Source organism: Pleuronectes platessa, chromosome 3 (genome assembly GCF_947347685.1).
Source record: "Pleuronectes platessa chromosome 3, fPlePla1.1, whole genome shotgun sequence".
Taxonomy (NCBI): Eukaryota; Metazoa; Chordata; class Actinopteri; order Pleuronectiformes; family Pleuronectidae; genus Pleuronectes; species Pleuronectes platessa.
The window spans coordinates 8875918-8894343 of record NC_070628.1 but is presented as its reverse complement, the minus strand read 5'-3'; the positions used below and the strand labels follow the sequence as shown (position 1 = coordinate 8894343).

General features: G+C 40.6%; 1 protein-coding gene across 3 annotated transcripts in view; it reads left to right on the top strand.

The window, feature by feature from the left end:
• The first annotated feature begins 2517 nt into the window (after positions 1-2517).
• Positions 2518-18426, top strand: part of arhgap10 (Rho GTPase activating protein 10) — a 40102-nt gene continuing 24193 nt past the window's right edge. For 2 of the 3 annotated variants that reach the window (XM_053419763.1, XM_053419762.1), the window contains exons 1-13: positions 2518-3141; positions 12316-12411; positions 12645-12706; positions 13957-14028; positions 14229-14330; positions 15216-15326; positions 15519-15623; positions 16156-16285; positions 16708-16814; positions 16963-17057; positions 17710-17791; positions 17971-18013; positions 18125-18193. In XM_053419763.1, the coding sequence (XP_053275738.1) occupies positions 2988-3141; positions 12316-12411; positions 12645-12706; positions 13957-14028; positions 14229-14330; positions 15216-15326; positions 15519-15623; positions 16156-16285; positions 16708-16814; positions 16963-17057; positions 17710-17791; positions 17971-18013; positions 18125-18193 (1228 nt within the window). In that variant the 5' untranslated portion in view covers positions 2518-2987. Of the gene's footprint in view, positions 3142-12127; positions 12227-12315; positions 12412-12644; positions 12707-13956; positions 14029-14228; positions 14331-15215; positions 15327-15518; positions 15624-16155; positions 16286-16707; positions 16815-16962; positions 17058-17709; positions 17792-17970; positions 18014-18124; positions 18194-18426 lie in introns of those variants that run through there. The other variant, XM_053419764.1, reaches the window with a different exon arrangement.

Here is an 18426-nt window from a genome sequence, read left to right as displayed (position 1 = left end):
TTTTCATGTTGGATTAACAAACCTGTATGTCTATAAACCCACAGATTTACAAAATAAAATGATATTCAACAACAATGAAGAGTCTAGATATCAACAAACAAACAGAACAATAACACTTTCTGCGATAAACAACAAACAAACAAATAGATCAGCTCAAATCATTCTATTCATCAGATTTTGGCCACAGTTAGAACAAAGTCGTAACTTTACGAGAATTTGTATCAGCAGCTATGACATTATACAAGACCTGGACTTTTATTTTGAAGGAGCAGTGTCTGTTTCCGTCTGTGGATTTATTTCTTCAGTTTTTTGTTTCTCAGGTTTGACAAAGAACAAAGTTTATCTGAGTTTTGCTGAATCGCGTGGATCTCAGTTTAATTCACAAACTGCATCAGAGTAAAAGTCTCCTCCTCTGAGGGAGCTAAAGAAGCAATAAGGCACAATCAAAGAGTACAAGAGCTCAACATAGTTCACTGCCCCACCTTCAGACAGGAAGAGAACACCCATCTGCCCATATTCTCTATTTTCTTAATGTCAACACAAACATGGCATACAAGTGAAAATCAAATTGATGGTTGTTTTTTAAGATACTGATTTTAAAGCCTAACAACTATCTGTGTTGATCTTAATGAGACTGTCCAACAGAATATAACTGTGAGCAGAACTACAATTATACTGTAGTTTACTGTATAATGTACTCCTCTGTATCTGAGGCAACTTATACGTGTTAATTCATCGGTAAACGTTATTCTTTAGTGACTGACCTTCTGAGGTTGAACTTTTTCAGCTCTGAATTAATTTATTAATTTCAGGTATGTGCGAGTCAGCAGTAATGGGAGCTCCATTATTCATAATAAGAAAAGAAAAAGATAACACATAATAATAATATATGAATTTATATAATAATGATTTCATCCTCATCAGTATCATGATGATTGTTAAAGCTTTAAATGTCATGTATTAAAATTGGCCGTGGTCGCACATTGTGTATTGTACTGATTGAAACTTATATTATGTTTCTTCTGTTGTATTTTATGTCGCTGTCTTACTGCTGCATATGTGTATTGTTTATTCATCATGTGAAGCAATTTGTTCTGTGAAAGGTGTTTTAAACTTGACTATCTGTCCTACCAACAGTAAGAGTGGAAAAAAAACATTATTATTATTGTTATTAATTAAGATTAAGATTAAGATGCATTTATTAGTCCCAAACACATGCACAGACACACTCATGCAGGTAGGGAAATTTAACCACTGCTTTTTATCCATCTGGTGCAGGACACACAGAGCAGTGAGCGACCATATACGGCACCCAGGGAGCAGATGTTGGGGGAGTAAGGTGCCTTGCTCAGGGGCACTAGACAGGGTAGGGAGAATCCTCTTGGATTTTTGGACAGATCAATCCAGGTTTGTCTTTTTGTTGTTTCTCCGTTGAGTCGAACCAGAGACGAACCAGAGACCTTTTCTGCCAATAGTCCAAGTTTCTGCCACTAGTCCACCGCCTCTGCTGTTGTGTGCATCCTTGCATTGATGATATATTTTGTCCATATGATTTCAACAGTTGTTCTGAGTTTCTTATATTTAAATATGCTTGTGATTAAGTCATTCACAGATAGCAGGGAAATTATGACAATATTCAGAAATACTGAATGATAATATACACATAATCATAACAATAAACCTTGCACAAATTATGACGTAGCTTCCAATATGGACAAGTGCAAGCCATGTGTTTTTAACCAGCAATGTTTACCCTTTTACGCACTGCTGTGGAATGTTATAATTTTCCTTTTGGGTTAAAAGACTCGGAAACGTAATCACAAGGACACAACGGGCTGATCTTGTTTTGGGAAATTATTGAGCAAAAGTCTGTTTATTTTTAATCCAGTTGGTAAATTGTGATAACTAACTAACTAACTAGCTAACATATTAAGTGTTTGTTTAATTTAAGAATCAAACTGTCAAACTATTTCGTTAATTTAAGAAACAAACCAACTTACTAAACAAACAAATAAACAAACAAAAAACAAACAACAAGCTAACTAACTTTTTGTTTAATCTAAGAAAGAAAGAAGAAACTAACTAACTTACCAACTTACTAGCTATTTGTTTTCTTAAGAAAGAAACCAACTTACTAAACAAACAAATAAACAAACAAAAAAACAAACAATAAACTAACTAACTCTTTGTTTAATTTAAGAAAGAAAGAAAGAAGTAACTAACTAACTAACCAACTTACTAGCTATTTGTTTTCTTAAGAAACAAACCAAATTACTAACTATTTGTTTAATTTAACAAACTAACTAACAAAGAACAATAAAATAGCTAATTACTATGTGTTAAATTTAAGAAACAACTAACAAACTGTCTATCTAACTCACTCACGTCATTATACATTGGCTGCTCTAACCAATACGAGGTATTGATATAAGTTCAGACGTGGAGCTGCCAGGCGGCGCAGCTGAGCGAAGCAGGAAGTGGAGTGGAGGGAACGCTCTCTGAACAGACTTTGCAACTCTTGGTCAGAAGTTGGTGCTACACGCACGCAGATGTCAGCGGAGTTTCTCCATCTGTCAGTCCAGGAGCTGGAGGGAGTTTGATGGGGGACAGTGCTACTGGACACGGGAGCCATGATATTCTAACGACCCCCCCGTCAACCGACCTCCGGTGAACACTTTCCCCGACGCCGGGCAGCCGCCACCTCGGCCCAGTTATACCTGTTAGCCGCTTTTCCTCTGACAACCACCGGGAACAACACCCACTCCGCCCCGGGAGAACCCACCATGCTAACCTCGGCTAGCCGCTGCTACCACACCTCGGTATGTGGTCAGTGTTAGACTTTAAACCAGCGGCGTCGAGAGCGGGAATCTCCTCGTAACGAACACTTTGATTTATCAGCTTTTTGAAATCAGTTTGTTTAAAAGTTAGCGGCGGTTTAGTTTCCCTCCCCGCGGCGCCTGAGAGCGAGTGAGTCGGGTTTTTGAAAAATGGGACTACACCCGCTGGAGTTCAGCGAGTGCTACCTGGACAGCCCCGGCTTCAGGGACAAAATCAAGGTCCATGAGGCGGAGCTGGACAAGACCAACAGGTTCATCAAGGAGCTGTACAAGGATGGAAAGAGCCTCATCAATGCCACGAAGCGTAAGTGATCCTGCGATGGGGGGGTTCTACTGGGATTCAGGCTCTGGAGTCAGTGCACTTGCCCTGGGACACAGAGTCTGGAGGTTTTGTCCCGACGTTGCAACATCTCGTTCCCGCAGATTTCCCACTGGTTGGTTCTCTGCTAAGTTGAGTGAGAAGTAGATCCTGAGGAAACTGTCATGCTTTTATTGTGTTTTTAGTTTTTTTTGTAATCAGGGAGGTCCCACAGAGATCCAGATCGACAGCAAAGAAGTAACATTAAAAGTAAAAAATAAAGCTGCAAATATCAGTCCAAGCAGGGACATAAATATCAACACACACACACAGCCTAGAACACAACAAACACATTGAAATCACATGACATGTTGCAAATGTGATTACTGGCTTTCAAAGTCCCTTTTATTGAGACTTTATCAGAAAGGCAAAAACTCTTGTTTCACATGATCCCTCAAACACAAAACAAACCGAAATACAAGGAAGAGAACTACAATAATACAGAGATTAAGTGAGATTAAGAAGTATTTCATTAGAAGTTACATATATAAATATCACCAGGGATGCATGGAGGACATATTTTAGCTGATAAATCCTTACTCAATGCCATTATATAAATTACAATACATTCAAAAAGCATGTGTGGAAATCATAGCTCTATGAAAGATCATTACAACGGCTTTTACGTGGACAGTTATTTTATTTTGAAACTCCCACAGTGAGTATGAATGTGTCCCTGCATTATTTCAATAATCCTACTCGCAATTTGTTCAAAGTCACACACCTCGGCCGGGTTAAAGTGATTAGATTGTTATCACTTTGAACTCTAGTCCTGTGGGCTGGGCTTGTTTGTAAGGTGGCACACACAGACACACACACACGCCAAAACACACACACAGACACACACTCACAGACACACAATGCTTTCACTATGCCCCTCGTTGTTGGAAAATCCCCCCTGAGGAAACCCCTAGAACTCAGGGTAATAATATTCAGGCAACATGAAAACTGCACATCATCTCAGTCCTGTGTGACTAGTGAACGTTGTATAAGTACTTATACAGTTGTATAGTGTGTGTGTTGTATTGTATTGGGCCTCAGGCGTGCTTGCTGCTCAGGATTGTCACTCAGCATGTTTTTCCTACTCTAAAACCATAAGTCAGGATTATTTTATCACATGTCTGTTTCCATGCTGCTACTCAGTCACATATGTGATGGTGTGTGTCTGTCACTTGTTGCCTTCAGCACAACCTGAAGTCTTCAAGGCAGGGATTCAGCAAGGTGCAGTCAGAAACATACTCAGCTTGTTTGTGTTGAATGGCTGTTATCTGACATATTGAGAGCTGGGAAATTATATTCTCATCCATTATTGTGCCGCGACGATAAATTGAGGGAGAAGCGATTAGATATGTTTCGGTTTCTAAAATGATCTCATCCCCTACCCTTTCTCTTTCACTGATTATATGAGGGTTTTTTTTTTTACAGTCAAGTAAAGTCCAGTAATCTGGAGATGGACTGACGATGATGTTAATCGTTTGTCGAGCCCTGATGTTGTGCTGTAATGATTTTGAATAAATCACACTATTTAGGTTATTACATTTTTTCGTTTACTCATTAGTCTGATGTGATTCACAGCAGCGAAACTCATGTCACCTGAAAAATATCTAAAGAAATTAAGATTATATGTTGATTTAAAAAAATTGATTGATTGATTCCCAGGTCAGTGTGTTTTATATTAAATTGTCAGGTTAAGCTTTGGTTTAAGACCCTTTAAACAAACAGCAGATGTTTCATGATTTGGCTCAAAGTATTCACCTGACCCAGGGTCAGAAGGTCATGTAGGGATTTGAACCCAGGATTCAACCTGTTCCCTGGACAAGAGACAAGCTCGCTGCCTCAATTCAGCTATGTTTTAAACAGAGGATTAAATTCTCTCAGCCCTTCTGCGCATTCAGTGTTGCTCTCAGCTGAAGTCAGTGTGAACATGCAAACCTGCTGCTGCTGTCCTGCTTCACACTGTCCCATTGTTACACTACATTGTTGCACTGAGCTGTTATTTGCATACTCTTGGTCGTTAGTTTGAGCAGGCCTCGCTATTTTCCTCTGACTTCTCAACATGGTCATCCTTCAGCCAAGACTGCAGCTGATTGTCCATGTTTCTTTATCACACATCGTTGATAAAGCCGAGATCTACTAATATGTGGGAAAATACCTGGGGGTGGGGGGGGGGGACTTATTTTTATGTAAAAAGTGATTTCATGTGTTAAAAATCCTTCTAAGTCATAGTTAAACACACATTACTCTAATGCACTTTTAATGTTCATTACTTTGTTTTATGTAGAACTGGAATGATTAGATCAAGAGAAACATTTAAACAAGCAATTTAAATAATCACATTTTCAGTTACTGTATTTTTCATATACAAATAGTGAAGCATGCTGGAATCGTCTGTGATTCCAGGCTTTCAAAGGAAAGGAATCTTCTGTCATTCATCATTGTTCATTTTTGGGCTTATGGACAAAATACAACAACATTTGAAGACGTCACTTTCTGCTCTGCAAAGTTGTGGAGGCTTTTTTTAAATTTCATATACATTATTCATTTTTCTTATCACAGGCCTAACTTAGGGAGTAACATAGAAACGGACATCTAGCCTGATAATCCCCATTTGATTTGTGCAATAGCCCCTCTCATGAGAATATGACAAGGAATAGGGAACCCCTGGTCAAACACTTCCGCTGAGAGTATTGCAAAATCTGTTGAAATGTCCGGCAATGACTGACACGTTTTCCTACTGACGTTAATGAAACGCCTGTTTTGGTCAGTCTTTGCTGCAGCCCTCCACAGACACACGTCACCTTTGACGTGTCTGTTCCCTTTCCCTTACTGTCCTCAAACGACATGTTTTTCACATGGTCACAGTAATCAGGAGCTGCTCACTCGGCCGCAGCAATATATCGAAATTATATTCACAGTGGCCTGAGTGTTAAAAATACTATAATATTTAATTTAGGGCAGAGCTAATTTAGCCGAGGTGATCTGAGCAGCTGTCAACTCTATATCTGTGAATGATAAAGCATAGATAGAGCTTTCCTATTGTGATTTTAACCTTGACTGAAAATGTTCTATTTTTAGTTGCAGAACTTTCAGCCTGGTAATTTAATATAAAATTGAATGGCCTTATAGGGATTGGAATCTATTTGCAAATAATTGCATTTCTTACAGAAAGATCATGACGCACAAAGTAAACCCTCACATGTACACAGGATATTCACCATCTTATTAAGGTTGTCAGAATCCGTCCTGTTTACAAGTGATAATATAAAGAATTCAAGAGTTTCACGCTGAAGAGGGTTTACTCGAAGTTTGACCTCATGATGATCTCATGTGGTGTGAGGACAACTGTTGATCTCCGACTCCCGGTCCATCCTCTCAGCAACTCCCTCCACTCCAACGACTGGGAGGATGTCCCTCTACGGAAAGTCCTTGGTTTCGGAGAGGAAACTTTTAAAAGCGGGGGCCCTGGGCCAGAGAGCCATGACATGGAAGCGCTCACCAGCAGAGCAACGTGCAGATGTGCTTCTGTTTCAGAGGGCTTCCTCCACAGGAACCGTGTCCTGTCTGTACCCTCTCTACCACCCCTGTTGTCCCGAGCAAACGTATCTATGTCTTCGTATGAGATCTAGTTATTACCTGTCAGTCAGATTTTGGTTTATCCGTGTTAATACCATGCGTCTGTTATTACGTCAGTGCCCGGAAAATGTGAGATTGGACTGGGGTCACTCGCAGTCACACACACACACACAGGTGGACAGTTTTGTATAGATCTTGTCTTCACTTTCAGTTGCACTTTGAGAACTCCGGCCACTTGAAGGTCTTTTTCTCATTGGCAGACAGGTTTAAGAGTAGTCTGGCACGGTGTGCTTTGGCTCACCGCTGCACTCTGTAATCACATTATGGATTCTGCCAAAGAGCAACATCCACAATCTTTCATTAAAATCGCATTAGCGAAAGACGTGAAGTCATGTGGGAAGAACGCCTTTTCATGTCTCTCTCCAGAAAGAACAAGGCCCACTGTAAAAGTGAAACTGGATTATTGCCTGATGGTAGTGCTATTGGGGCCTTTTGGTGCCGGCAGAGGTACAGAACCAAAACATTGGATTCTAACAAGTAATATACAGATTTCCTTCACTGTTGCTTCACCCTCCAGATTTGTTTTGAGAAACCAGGAAGTCATGAATGAAGTAATGCTTTGTGGGCAGGGAGCAGAGCGGGGTGAGAAGTTGTGGGAGGGGATGGGTAGGCAGGCGGTGGCGAGGGCAAAGGTGGGAGCTGAGCGTGGAGCAGGGATCCAGACTGGAAAAGATGGGAGAGTGGAACAGGAAGGACTGTGGAAAGGCACGGCATGTAAACCCTGGCCGCCCTGTGAGGGGCCTGGACCAGGCAACTTCTGACCTAAGTGGCACATTTGATGAGACTGTAGAAATCATAACAAACAACACTGCGAGAGCTGCCAATGAATACACTGTGGACATCTTCAGCAGCTGAACCTTGACACTTACATACCTTTTCTGGCTCGTTTAGGGGAAAACCTTTTTGCAGCAGCAGCTAGGACATGCAATGTGACGTTTCCTGCCTTTAGGCCCACAGCATGTGAAAACAAGTTCAGGATTTTGACATTTAAAATATGATATGTAACAATTATTTTATTAAATGGCTAAAAACAGCACCTATAGGTCTTCTGTTATTGTTTGGTTTAATAGACCCCTAGTGGCCAAAGCTGTATTGTAAGTTTAATCATGGTAGGTACACATTTTTAAGTATGCAAAGAGCAGCTTCACTCCCAGATGTGTTTTTCCAGAAGCACTAGTGAGATGCCTGTAGGTACAGGCTCATTGTTTGGCCATCATCGGTCCTGTGTGTGTCTCAAAACATACCGAAGTCACAGCGGTACGAAGGGTGGGCGATAAAAATGTGTGGGCTCTGCACCAAGTTTACAAGCCTGGCTCTCGGTACCATGGTTCGTGCCTTGAGGTTTGTAAACCGTGTCCAAATGTGATGGTTTGCTGTTGTTATTAAATCAAACACCTGTTGGTTGCTTGGAGAATTCTTCTCCAACAAAAGCCTTTTGAAACCTCGCAACTTTTCTCCTACGCTTTCACATTTCATACTTTCAACAAATAAAAGATAAAATAGTCATTCTTCAGATGTGTCTGTAAATAGTATTTCCTTATTCAATGTCCTAAATATGACCTACACTGCAGTATACACAGCTTTGTTTCTGTAGTGCTGCCCAGTTGCCAGTGCCCTGCTATTCTGTAACCTCCCATCTGTCATCTTTGTTTTTCTTCGATCTTTGTTTTCCTACCCACCTCGTCTGAACAGGGGCACTCGTGTTTGTGCCACACAGCTCTGCCTTTTCCTTTGCCAGCCTGTTAGACCAGATACTGTGGATTGTGAGGTGAGGATTGTATGACTCATGCTCAGAATCCAGTGGACTGGGATCTCTGGCTTTCTGCAGAGAAACTAGCCAAGTTTGACAGTTCCCAGGTTTGCTCTGAAATGCCTTTCTTTAAAAGGCAAAAAGCAGGAGAAGCCTTCGCCTTGGACCTGTGTGTGCCCTGCTGGTGTGTGTGTGTGGTTTGCCTAGTTTGTGACAGTTCCTTCCTCTTGTACATCAGCTATCATTTCAATCTGCCTTGCAGACCTCTCATCCGACACTTTTGTTTATTGCTCGACTGATTGTATCCTTTTGATCTATGCTGCTTAAACTTCAATTGACACAGCCCAGGAACACAAATGCTGCCGCTGTGTTTTTTCCTTCCTCTGAATGTTGTCTGACATTGATTAACGCTGGGGCTTCGTGTAACTGGATCACATTCATTCTTCATGTTTTATGTAATGAAGTCCACACAGCTTGGACCCATATATTCTCATATTAGCTGTCCACCCTGCAGTGAGTTGAACATGCACACAGGCCTTGTAATCAGATTGGGGATGGGTGTGATTTGTGCACCAGGCTCACATGTGGCTCTAATAAAGAGACTGCAAATCTATCAGTTGACATCACTGTTCATGGAGTACATATTAGTGTTCACACTGACCAGGGCCTCAGAAAAATAAAGAGTATGTTTAACATACTGCTAGTAAAATACTCCACACCCATATCCCCCCCAAATAACATCTCAAATGAATGTAAAGAAAAATACTCATATGGAATATCAGACAGATTTGTGTCTGCTCGTCCGTATCCTTTACAATACAATGACATTAGATGCTGACTCAAGCTTATGTTACACACACTACACTATGGTGTGTTGAGGCTCTGTTAAGGTGTGTCAAGGTTCAGTGTTATGTTGTCAAAACATGTTTTTTTACTATCTGTGGGGAAGCTGAACTTTCCACTCTACATCCATGTTTATTTAGTTTTAATGTGAGTCCTGCAGTTGACCAACCCGGACTCCATGAGGGTAATTGATTACCCAACAGGCATAGAGGAGTCCGGATTAGGCTCTAACCTGTCTTTTCGGTGTTTGACTAAATATTACAAAACTACTGTAACACTACTATTACTGATAACCAAAATAGATTATGACACATACTCACAATGGAGCTTCATTATTATGTGCAGGTGGGGGAAAAGGGTAAAATTAAACAAATGTGCTGCTAACAAAGCCAATCAAAAGCAGAGAGTAGCGGACATGAAGAATACAGTGAATAGTGTGAATGAAAAAAAAGTACAACCTGTAAAACTGCTTCTCTATAAAAGGGTTCAAAATGGGATTTGAAAATAACGCCAGGCATCTTAACCACATTCCTCTGGCAGATTGTTCAAAGCGTAGAGGCTCTTCAGATAATGGCTCAATAGTTCACTGATTATGAAACTGTATTTACGTTTGAAAGGCCTCACATTGGTTTTAAGGAGGTTTGCGATACTGGACTGGACTGGATTCTATTCTAACTGTATGTATTGCTTAGGTTTCCTGTAGATTTACAGTCACTGCACAGAAACTCGCTATGTCAAGTACACAAGTGTTTGCGACCAAAATAATGGCCCGACAGGCTTATATTTGCCATACCTTTATTTTGGAAATGTACCCCGCACTCACACAGTTCATCAGGTTGTGTTGACATCAGTCAGAAGTCACCTCAGTGTCGTGACAGAAACAATGATTTTGTTTGTTCTAGCTTCTTAATGTTGCTTGTGCAGTGGCATATTCGCTGTCCAAAGAAAAGACAAACATAGAACCTCTAGTCTTGATTAATGGGCTGAAGTTTGGCCTCTGCAGTGTATTCAAGAACCAAGAAAATGTGTAATACGCTAGAGACGACTTTTTATGTTCTTACGTACATGTGTTGTTTAACAATGACCTCATCCACAAGTAAAATACCATTTCCTCCAGCTGCTATTTAAAGGCCTTCTCAAAGAACAAACATTTATAAATACTGCAATACTTAAGCTGCCCCATTGTGTGGTGTGAATCCCTTCGACTTCCTGTAGTTCAGTAACTCAGACCAATTGGCCAAAGGGGTCGATGGCAGGTGTTTTGTTTTAGCCATATTTTCTTTGCTCGCCTTGGCATTGTAGCGATGTAAGATTGAGCTGAGGAGCAACCAAGCAGTGGGGTTCCAACTGTTTGAAATAAACACTTGAGGCAGAAGCTTTTACTCATGCAGGCTAAGGCAGACGTTGTCCAACCCCTCTCACGTGTTTTAATTTTTTTTTTTTTTTTACCCCTGCTGATTTAATCCATAGTAAGTGTACACATACACACACAAGCTGCCCAGAGAACATGGAGGTGCGTACACAGCAGCATAACTACGAGTAGACCATCACAGTAAAAATAACTGATGTTAAAAGGTGAAACTGTTGGATTGTTTTTCTAATATTTAATTATAATCTGTGCAATAAGAGTGTGCTGTTTTTAGTCTAGCTAATTGCAAAGCATTTTGAACATCAGCCTCTTTCATTGAGGGAATATTTGGAGACTTCTGCTGAGTCATCAATAGCAAAAACCTATTTTGAAGGTCATGGATACTGTAGCCTTCAGGACCGAGAAGCATATTAGGTTACTGCAACATCTTTAAATCCTGTTAGTGATCTTTGCCGCATATCTCCCCTCTTTCTCCCACAGTCTTTCTTCTTAGGCTGCAGCCATTATCAATGCTATAAACCATGCTTGTATTTCCCACTGTGTAAAAGCTGCTCTCCCTTGAAGCTAGTCGTCTTTTAGCAGCTTCAGATGCTCAGTGCAGGCCTCTAGTCAGTAGTGTAGCTCAGTTGATAGTTTCCTATAGAGTCGCAGCTATCTGCCCAAGCTGATGACACTGCTCCTCAGTACACTGCTTATAGCTGCAGTCTATAAATAACCACGCTGCTGCATTCTGTAATGTTTCCCTAAGGGACGGTCATAGGTCAGAGATCCGACCTTAGGGAATCTCCTCACTGTTTGGAAAGGGATTTGGTTTGCTGTCTTTTTTATCTGATCTGCAGGGGCACTGGCAATCTGAATGAATTTGTGTTGCAAGATAAATTATTTATGTAAAAGCATATTCTAAAAATTATTTTGTTTGCATAGCCAATATTCACAAATCACAGTTTGTCTCAAGGGCTTAACAATGTGCTCAGTTCTTAACCCTCAACAAGAGCAAAAAAAAACTTTTAACAGGGCAAAAAAACTCCAGAGAGAGTCACATGTGAAGGATCCATCTCCCAGGACGGACAGAAGCGCAATAGATCATCCTTTAAAAATACAGAAATAATGGTTCACTTGTGTGACCCTACGATCAACCTTTCTTTCTGGCCCTCTTCAGTATTTGAATTATGCATTGTTTGCATTATACTGTTTATTTTCTCTCTCCTTGTTAAAGCCAAGCAATTATAATTTTTTTCCTCACCTCTAAATTGGGCCCTGCCCTCTTGGTAGACAGGGGTTTGATATGCAGCAGGATGTATCAGGCTGCAGACAAACAGGATGTTAACAGTGTGGTTAAGTGTGTGCGAAGTGGTAGAACTAGTTTTTAAGGCCGACATATGTTGTTGATTTTTTTAACAAATCGTTCCTTTGGACAGTTGTAACAAAGTTGAATTGTATAGAAGTCTCAAAGTTCTTCTTGTTATTCTTCCTCCTTTTGAATTCAGTGTTTTAAATCATTGTTTATTTTTAAATGTTCTTTCAGAGCTTGGGATGGCACAGAGAAAGTTTGCCCAGTGCCTGGGAGAGTTTCAGTTTGAGTACATCGGAGATGCAAAGACCGACGATGAGAAATGTATTGGTAAGTGTGGTTTTTGCCTCCCTGCATGATGGAAACTAACCACTAGTTTTGTTACCACTAAACAGACATGCACCATAGATGTTTGTTTATGGTTCTTTCTCCACCAGCTAATTACAACCAGTTTTTTGGTTTGCACCCATGGTGGGAACAACTGACAATCATAATATCCTTGTATGTTGTGTGAGAGAGGGTTAGAGAGTGACTTAATTTAATTTATTCCTTTTTTCTTTCAGATGAGTCTTTGCAAGAGTTCTCCGTATTCCTTAAGAACCTAGAAGACCAAAGAGAGCTGATGGTGAGAACAACCAGTCAGAACCTGCTTGAAAGTCAAGGAAAATACCTGAGTGTGTGTGACTGTGTTTGTGTCTGTGTGTCTGTCTGTGTGTGTGTTTGTCTGTGTGTGGTGTATTGCGAACAAATTGTTTAACTTTACTATGCTTGTAGGCCTGCTTTTTTCTAACCTCCTTACTTCCAGCCCGTACCTATTACTGCCCATATTTGGAATTTGCATCTATTAATGTCTGACTCCGTCATCCACCCGGGATCCAGGCAGACACTCGTAATATAATTTTCTCCACCGTACATTACATTACAGTACAGCCACAGCTTCCAGTGTATTACTGTTGCTGGTTTCTGAATCGTTAGCTCCCCTTGTACCTGTCTAAGGGTCACTGTCGCAGCAACTGCCTGGGAGTGGCCACCGAGAGGACAGGAGTGCGTAGCTACGTTATTACACCCAAGCTTTAAATACCTAGACAGATTGCATAAGCTACTGCCTGCTACTATCAGCTCATTCAGCCACACACCTAGCTTCTGTAGTTAAAGTTGCTCATCTATAAACCACAAACCTCGCATGCAGAATGTGACTATAAAGGAAGTAACAATCTATTTCAAGGACAGTGATTGCGTTTTAAAAACTGCTAACCGAAGTGTTAAAGTGTCACACCATGAAATAAAGTGGGACAGTAGAGATCGAGCACAGTCTCGTCCTCGGAAATATGTCTGATACATTTCTCTCACTCGCACAGGGATGCACATCTTCCTGTGTGTGTGTGTGTGACTTTCTTATAAACAGCAGTTGCCATGTAATATCTGTCTGTAGTGTCTGAGGTTAGGGAGTGGACACCAGTGGATGACTGTTTTAGTGCTAGACTCAGACCATAATATTAAACATGCTGCTCAGCATACTGGGATGACATCACAGTGCAAAGTAAGGAGAAGCAGGGTGGGCGTGCAGGTTCAGACATGTCCTGCACTCGGCGTTGCAGCAACACAGCAGAATTGGATTGACTTGACTTTACTATTAAGGTGTTGTTGAAACAATAAGATACTGTAAGTTAAATCGTTGTGTAATTTTGTATTTAAACACTTCATCAGTACAAAGGCAGCAGCTCGAGAGGTAAAGAAACTGAATGTTGCTGCTGCCCTTCAATGGAAACAATAAATGCTTAAGTCAGGAAATGCTGTGTCATGAAATATTAATGGGATTCATCACTGAGTTGAGCCATTATTATATTATATGTTATGGCTTCTGTTTCTGCCTAGATGAGAAACATCACAGAAACGTTAATGAAACCCCTGGAGAAGTTTAGGAAAGACCATCTCGGTGTAGTAAGGGTAAAGTATGATGGTTTATTTCCTCTACCCAATAGCATTTAGCTGATCTGGTTTAATTTAATGGTTGTGAAAAAATACACATTTTACAGATAGCTGCTAATAGAAAATGAATTATTCTAAGTTCTGAGGCTAGACTACTTCTTATCAAATATGTTTTTGTTCTCGTGTGCCTCTGCTTCACTCCGCTTCACTCTCTCAAGGCGGAAAGAAAGAAGTACGAGAAAGAGACAGAGAAATACTACAGCTCTCTGGAGAAGCTTCTGAACATGTCGGCGAGGAAGAAAGAGCCACAGCTACAAGAGGTATTTATCCTCGTCTGAACTCTTGACAGTTATCTACAGCTGTGACAGCAGAAATGATAGAAAGAGATATTTTTTGTTTAGTATGAGAATCCCAGTTCTGGGGTTTCTCTTCTATGCCACGGGGAAGAGCCTCACTGCAAAGCCTCTTGGACCATGCCAGTTTCCACTGACGTGCCTTGCAGCAACCGTTTTCCTGGCGTGTTTGAAAAGGAAATGTGTGCTCAATTGTACTGTACTACCAAGGTCAGCCCTGACTGCGGCAGTTTGTAGAAAAAGCCACGCTGCAGTACGATGAAATGAACATTTCAAATGTGTTTCAGTCTTCTTGTCTCACATGTTCCATGTGGCCATGTAAGGCTTACACATACGTTGTATACACCAGGCAGAAAGGGCACTTGAAAGTATTGACATTATGATGCAGTACTGCTCAGTGTGCTCGCTGTGACTCTTGCAACACAAGGGTCTCTGGTACAAACACAGATTTCTATCAGACTTTAATAAATGTGCTGCAGGGTTTGTTCACAGCAACGGGAGTCATGAACTTCATCAACACTGCATCGCTTGTTGTTTCAACTCAATGGAAAGTAGCATCTATCCATCTATCTATCTATCTATCTCTATTATCCATCCATCCATCTACAGCCACCTGAGACAAACTTGTCTTTTGGATCCATTTACTGTAAATTAAATCGGCTTCAGTTTCATAATTTCTTTTTTTATTCCCCTACTGCAGTATGTGGTCTGTAAGAGTTTAATGCTATACCCAGAAAAACCTCTGGCATCCCAAATTGCACTGTATCATAAAGTTCATGATGGTTATTTATTTGCTTCCATGCATCTGTGTGTCACTATAATCATCATGCTGCGTGCTCTCCACCTCTCCAGGCAGACATCCAGGTGGATGGCATGAGGCAGCACTTTCAGGAGGAGTCACTGGACTATGTCTCCAAACTGCAGGAGATCCAGGAGAGAAAGAAGTTTGAGTGTGTGGAGCCGGTGAGTGACTGGCCTCCAGGGCATGTCAGCAGGGGATGGGGGTGTATATAAGATATCACATGAGCTTCAGTTTCTTTTTTAGTGGAAAGTGACGTAGCCCAGTGTTCTGTAAGAAGTTTCTCTTTCGCCTGCTAAGTCCTATAAATAATGATAAGATTTCTTATCTGTTTCTTCTTTTGTGATTTCTTTTAGATGCTGGCCTTCTTCCAGACAGTCTTCACTTTTTATCACCAGGGCTTTGAGCTTGCCAACGACTTTGACCATTATAAAAGGGCCCTGCAGATCAATATTCAGAATGTAAGCAATACTTAAGTTTTATTATTATATTTAAAATTGGGATAATGAAAACTCTGACCCTAACCACAACCACTTGTAGTTGTATGCTTTTGTTCTTCCCTTAGAACAGAAAAGGTTTATAATTGTTTCCAGAAGGAAATTCAAAATAATTTGACCACTAAGTGGCCCCTACGTTAAATCATCTTGTGTCTGACTTGTTATCCGATCATTTCGTAGTCCAACATTTACTTTTCTTGAATTGTCTGCCCACATATAACAAAACTTAAGCTCTGCCCTATGTCCTGTTTACTTCATCTACTTGTAATTTCATTGTTATGTAATGCCATTGCAGTATTAGCCCTGTTTCAGTTTTAATTTTAGAATTCAACTAAGCATCCGGCTGATTTGATGTAGATACTGCAGTGTTTTCAAGAGGAAGCTCATTAGTTTTGATTGGCAGTGGCCTCTCTTCAGAAGGGTCATCCTACCCAGTGATTGAGGATCAGGAAGTGACTTCCTGGAATGTGTGTTTATTTTTTTTCTCTTCTCCCAGACAAGGAATCGATTTGAGGGTACACGGTCAGAGGTGAATGAGCTAATGAAGAGGATCAGGGAGGCACCTCAAGAATACAGACAGACCACCCCGATCAGCTGTGAAGGCTACCTCTATGTACAGGAAAAAAGTAAGACCTTTGTTTGGTTTAAATGTATTGTTCAATAGGTTTTAATATACCTCCATTCATAAAACACAGACAATGCAAGAAATATACATAAAAGCCTCAGTGAACATAAAAAGCCTACTCTATAAGACAGAGAACAACTTTCATAGTTTTCTTTTAGCTGCTGTAGAAATGTGTGAATTGACATGTTATTTCCACATATATACATATATGAATGAGTTCAGAATCTCATCAGTGACGTTATGTAATTTGTTGTAATAGCAGGAAAGCTTGGACAGACAAGTTATCTTTAATTCCTTTCCGTAGCTCCACATTTTACTCTTTCACAACATTGTCTGTCAGTATAGTTCCTGGATAAGCACGAGTAATTGTTCTAACCCTGATACAGTAGATGCCCGTGTCTCATTTGTGTCTTGTTGTTTTAGGGCCACCTCCCTTCGGTTCAAGTTGGGTCAAACGCTACTGCACATTCGTCAAAGAGCAGAAGATCCTGCACATGGTGACCTTCGACCACAGATCTGGTGGGAAGATTGTGAGTAGTCATAGAACACAGTGCATTTTCCACACGGTTTTATATATTTTTTGATCACATTCAATATGCAGTCTTTTTTTTTTTCATTTTGACATGCTACTTTTAAAGATATTAAATTACTACATTCTAAATAATTATTTTTTTACAGGGGGAGACGGAGTCTGTCACGCTCAAATCCTGCCTCCGCAAAACAACGGACGTGTTGGACAGGAGGTTCTGCTTAGACCTGGACATAACCGATCGGTACATTATAACCTCACACTCATTAAGGGTCTAGTTGCAGGGATCAATTTACAGTGTGCCAAAAATGACACAGTTACTGTATAAGAGAGTTTCCCTCATGTATCACAATAGTTATACGGCTCTGGTATTCCTCATTGAACGGTTTTGCTATAGATCTTCTAGATCCGCTATAGTTGCTCCGTGTTGTAGACCGCAGGCGGCAGGACAGCAGGACTTGTCTTGGAGCACTGCCCTCACACACTGAGCTGGGAGGATTTGTCACACCCTGCCCTGCCCTCCTGTAATAGATACCTCATTTTGTCACACATCTTAACTCAGTCCTGCCCCTTTTCTGTAGTATTAATAGAAAAGCAATAGCCCAGATTTAGTATGGAAATTCGAGTCCACACATCCTATTCGGACAGTGATAAGTAACTTGATATCCATCTGGTGCCACGTGATTGTCGCTCTCATAAACCAACTGGCATTACAAATGGGGCTGATATCTGTAACTGTAAATCTAAAGGTACATGTGTCTTTGTCAGACGGGGGAATTTGGTTTCAAAGACTGCTAAGCACATCTCATTCTTTATATTGACAGACGTTGCCAATGCATTACTGAACTGACCTTAAGGGCTTTGCCGACTGCTAATGCGGTATGACTCTCTCCCAGGCCAGGGACGGTGCTTACAGTACAAGCCCTGTCAGAGGATGACCACAAGTTCTGGATGCAGGCCATGGGTGGGAAGGAGCCTGTGAGTCATCTTCCTCTACTGTGTCATCACTGCGTTCTGTTGAACTGCCATTCTTAAAAAAAGCTAAAAAACATTTTCAATTCTTATAAATCTTATAAATCACAAGGATTCTTATAAATCAGAAGGATTGATTAACCTTGATAAACCTGTAAACATGTTTTTGTGTCGTCTTCTAACAGATTGGACACTACCTTGGAAGAACTTATTCTAAAGAAAGAGGAAGTAAGTATATAACGATGCCGGACTTTGTTCTATAAAAACGTATAATGAAAGTTAATCATGATGATTCATCATATTCAGAAGAAGATGTGTTTTTTTCCTTCCACTTTGCAGTTGATGCCCAGCTGGATGAACTGGGTTTGGATTTTGTGAAGAAATCCATCAGCGCCATAGAGACGAGAGGTGAGCTTCACATATATAAATAATAAAATGTCAGTGGAGAGAATTTTAAGTGGTGGATTGTTAAAACTAGTTGCTTGGGTGCAGATTCGTTATATGCACACAAGGTGGCAGTCATGCTCCAATATTGAAGCAAGGCTGAGTGGCCGGTAGTGCAGGCAGCATATTCATATTATGGTGATATTAATGGCGGCCATTGCACTGCATTTAAAGTCCCATTAATTTGCTTCCTTCTT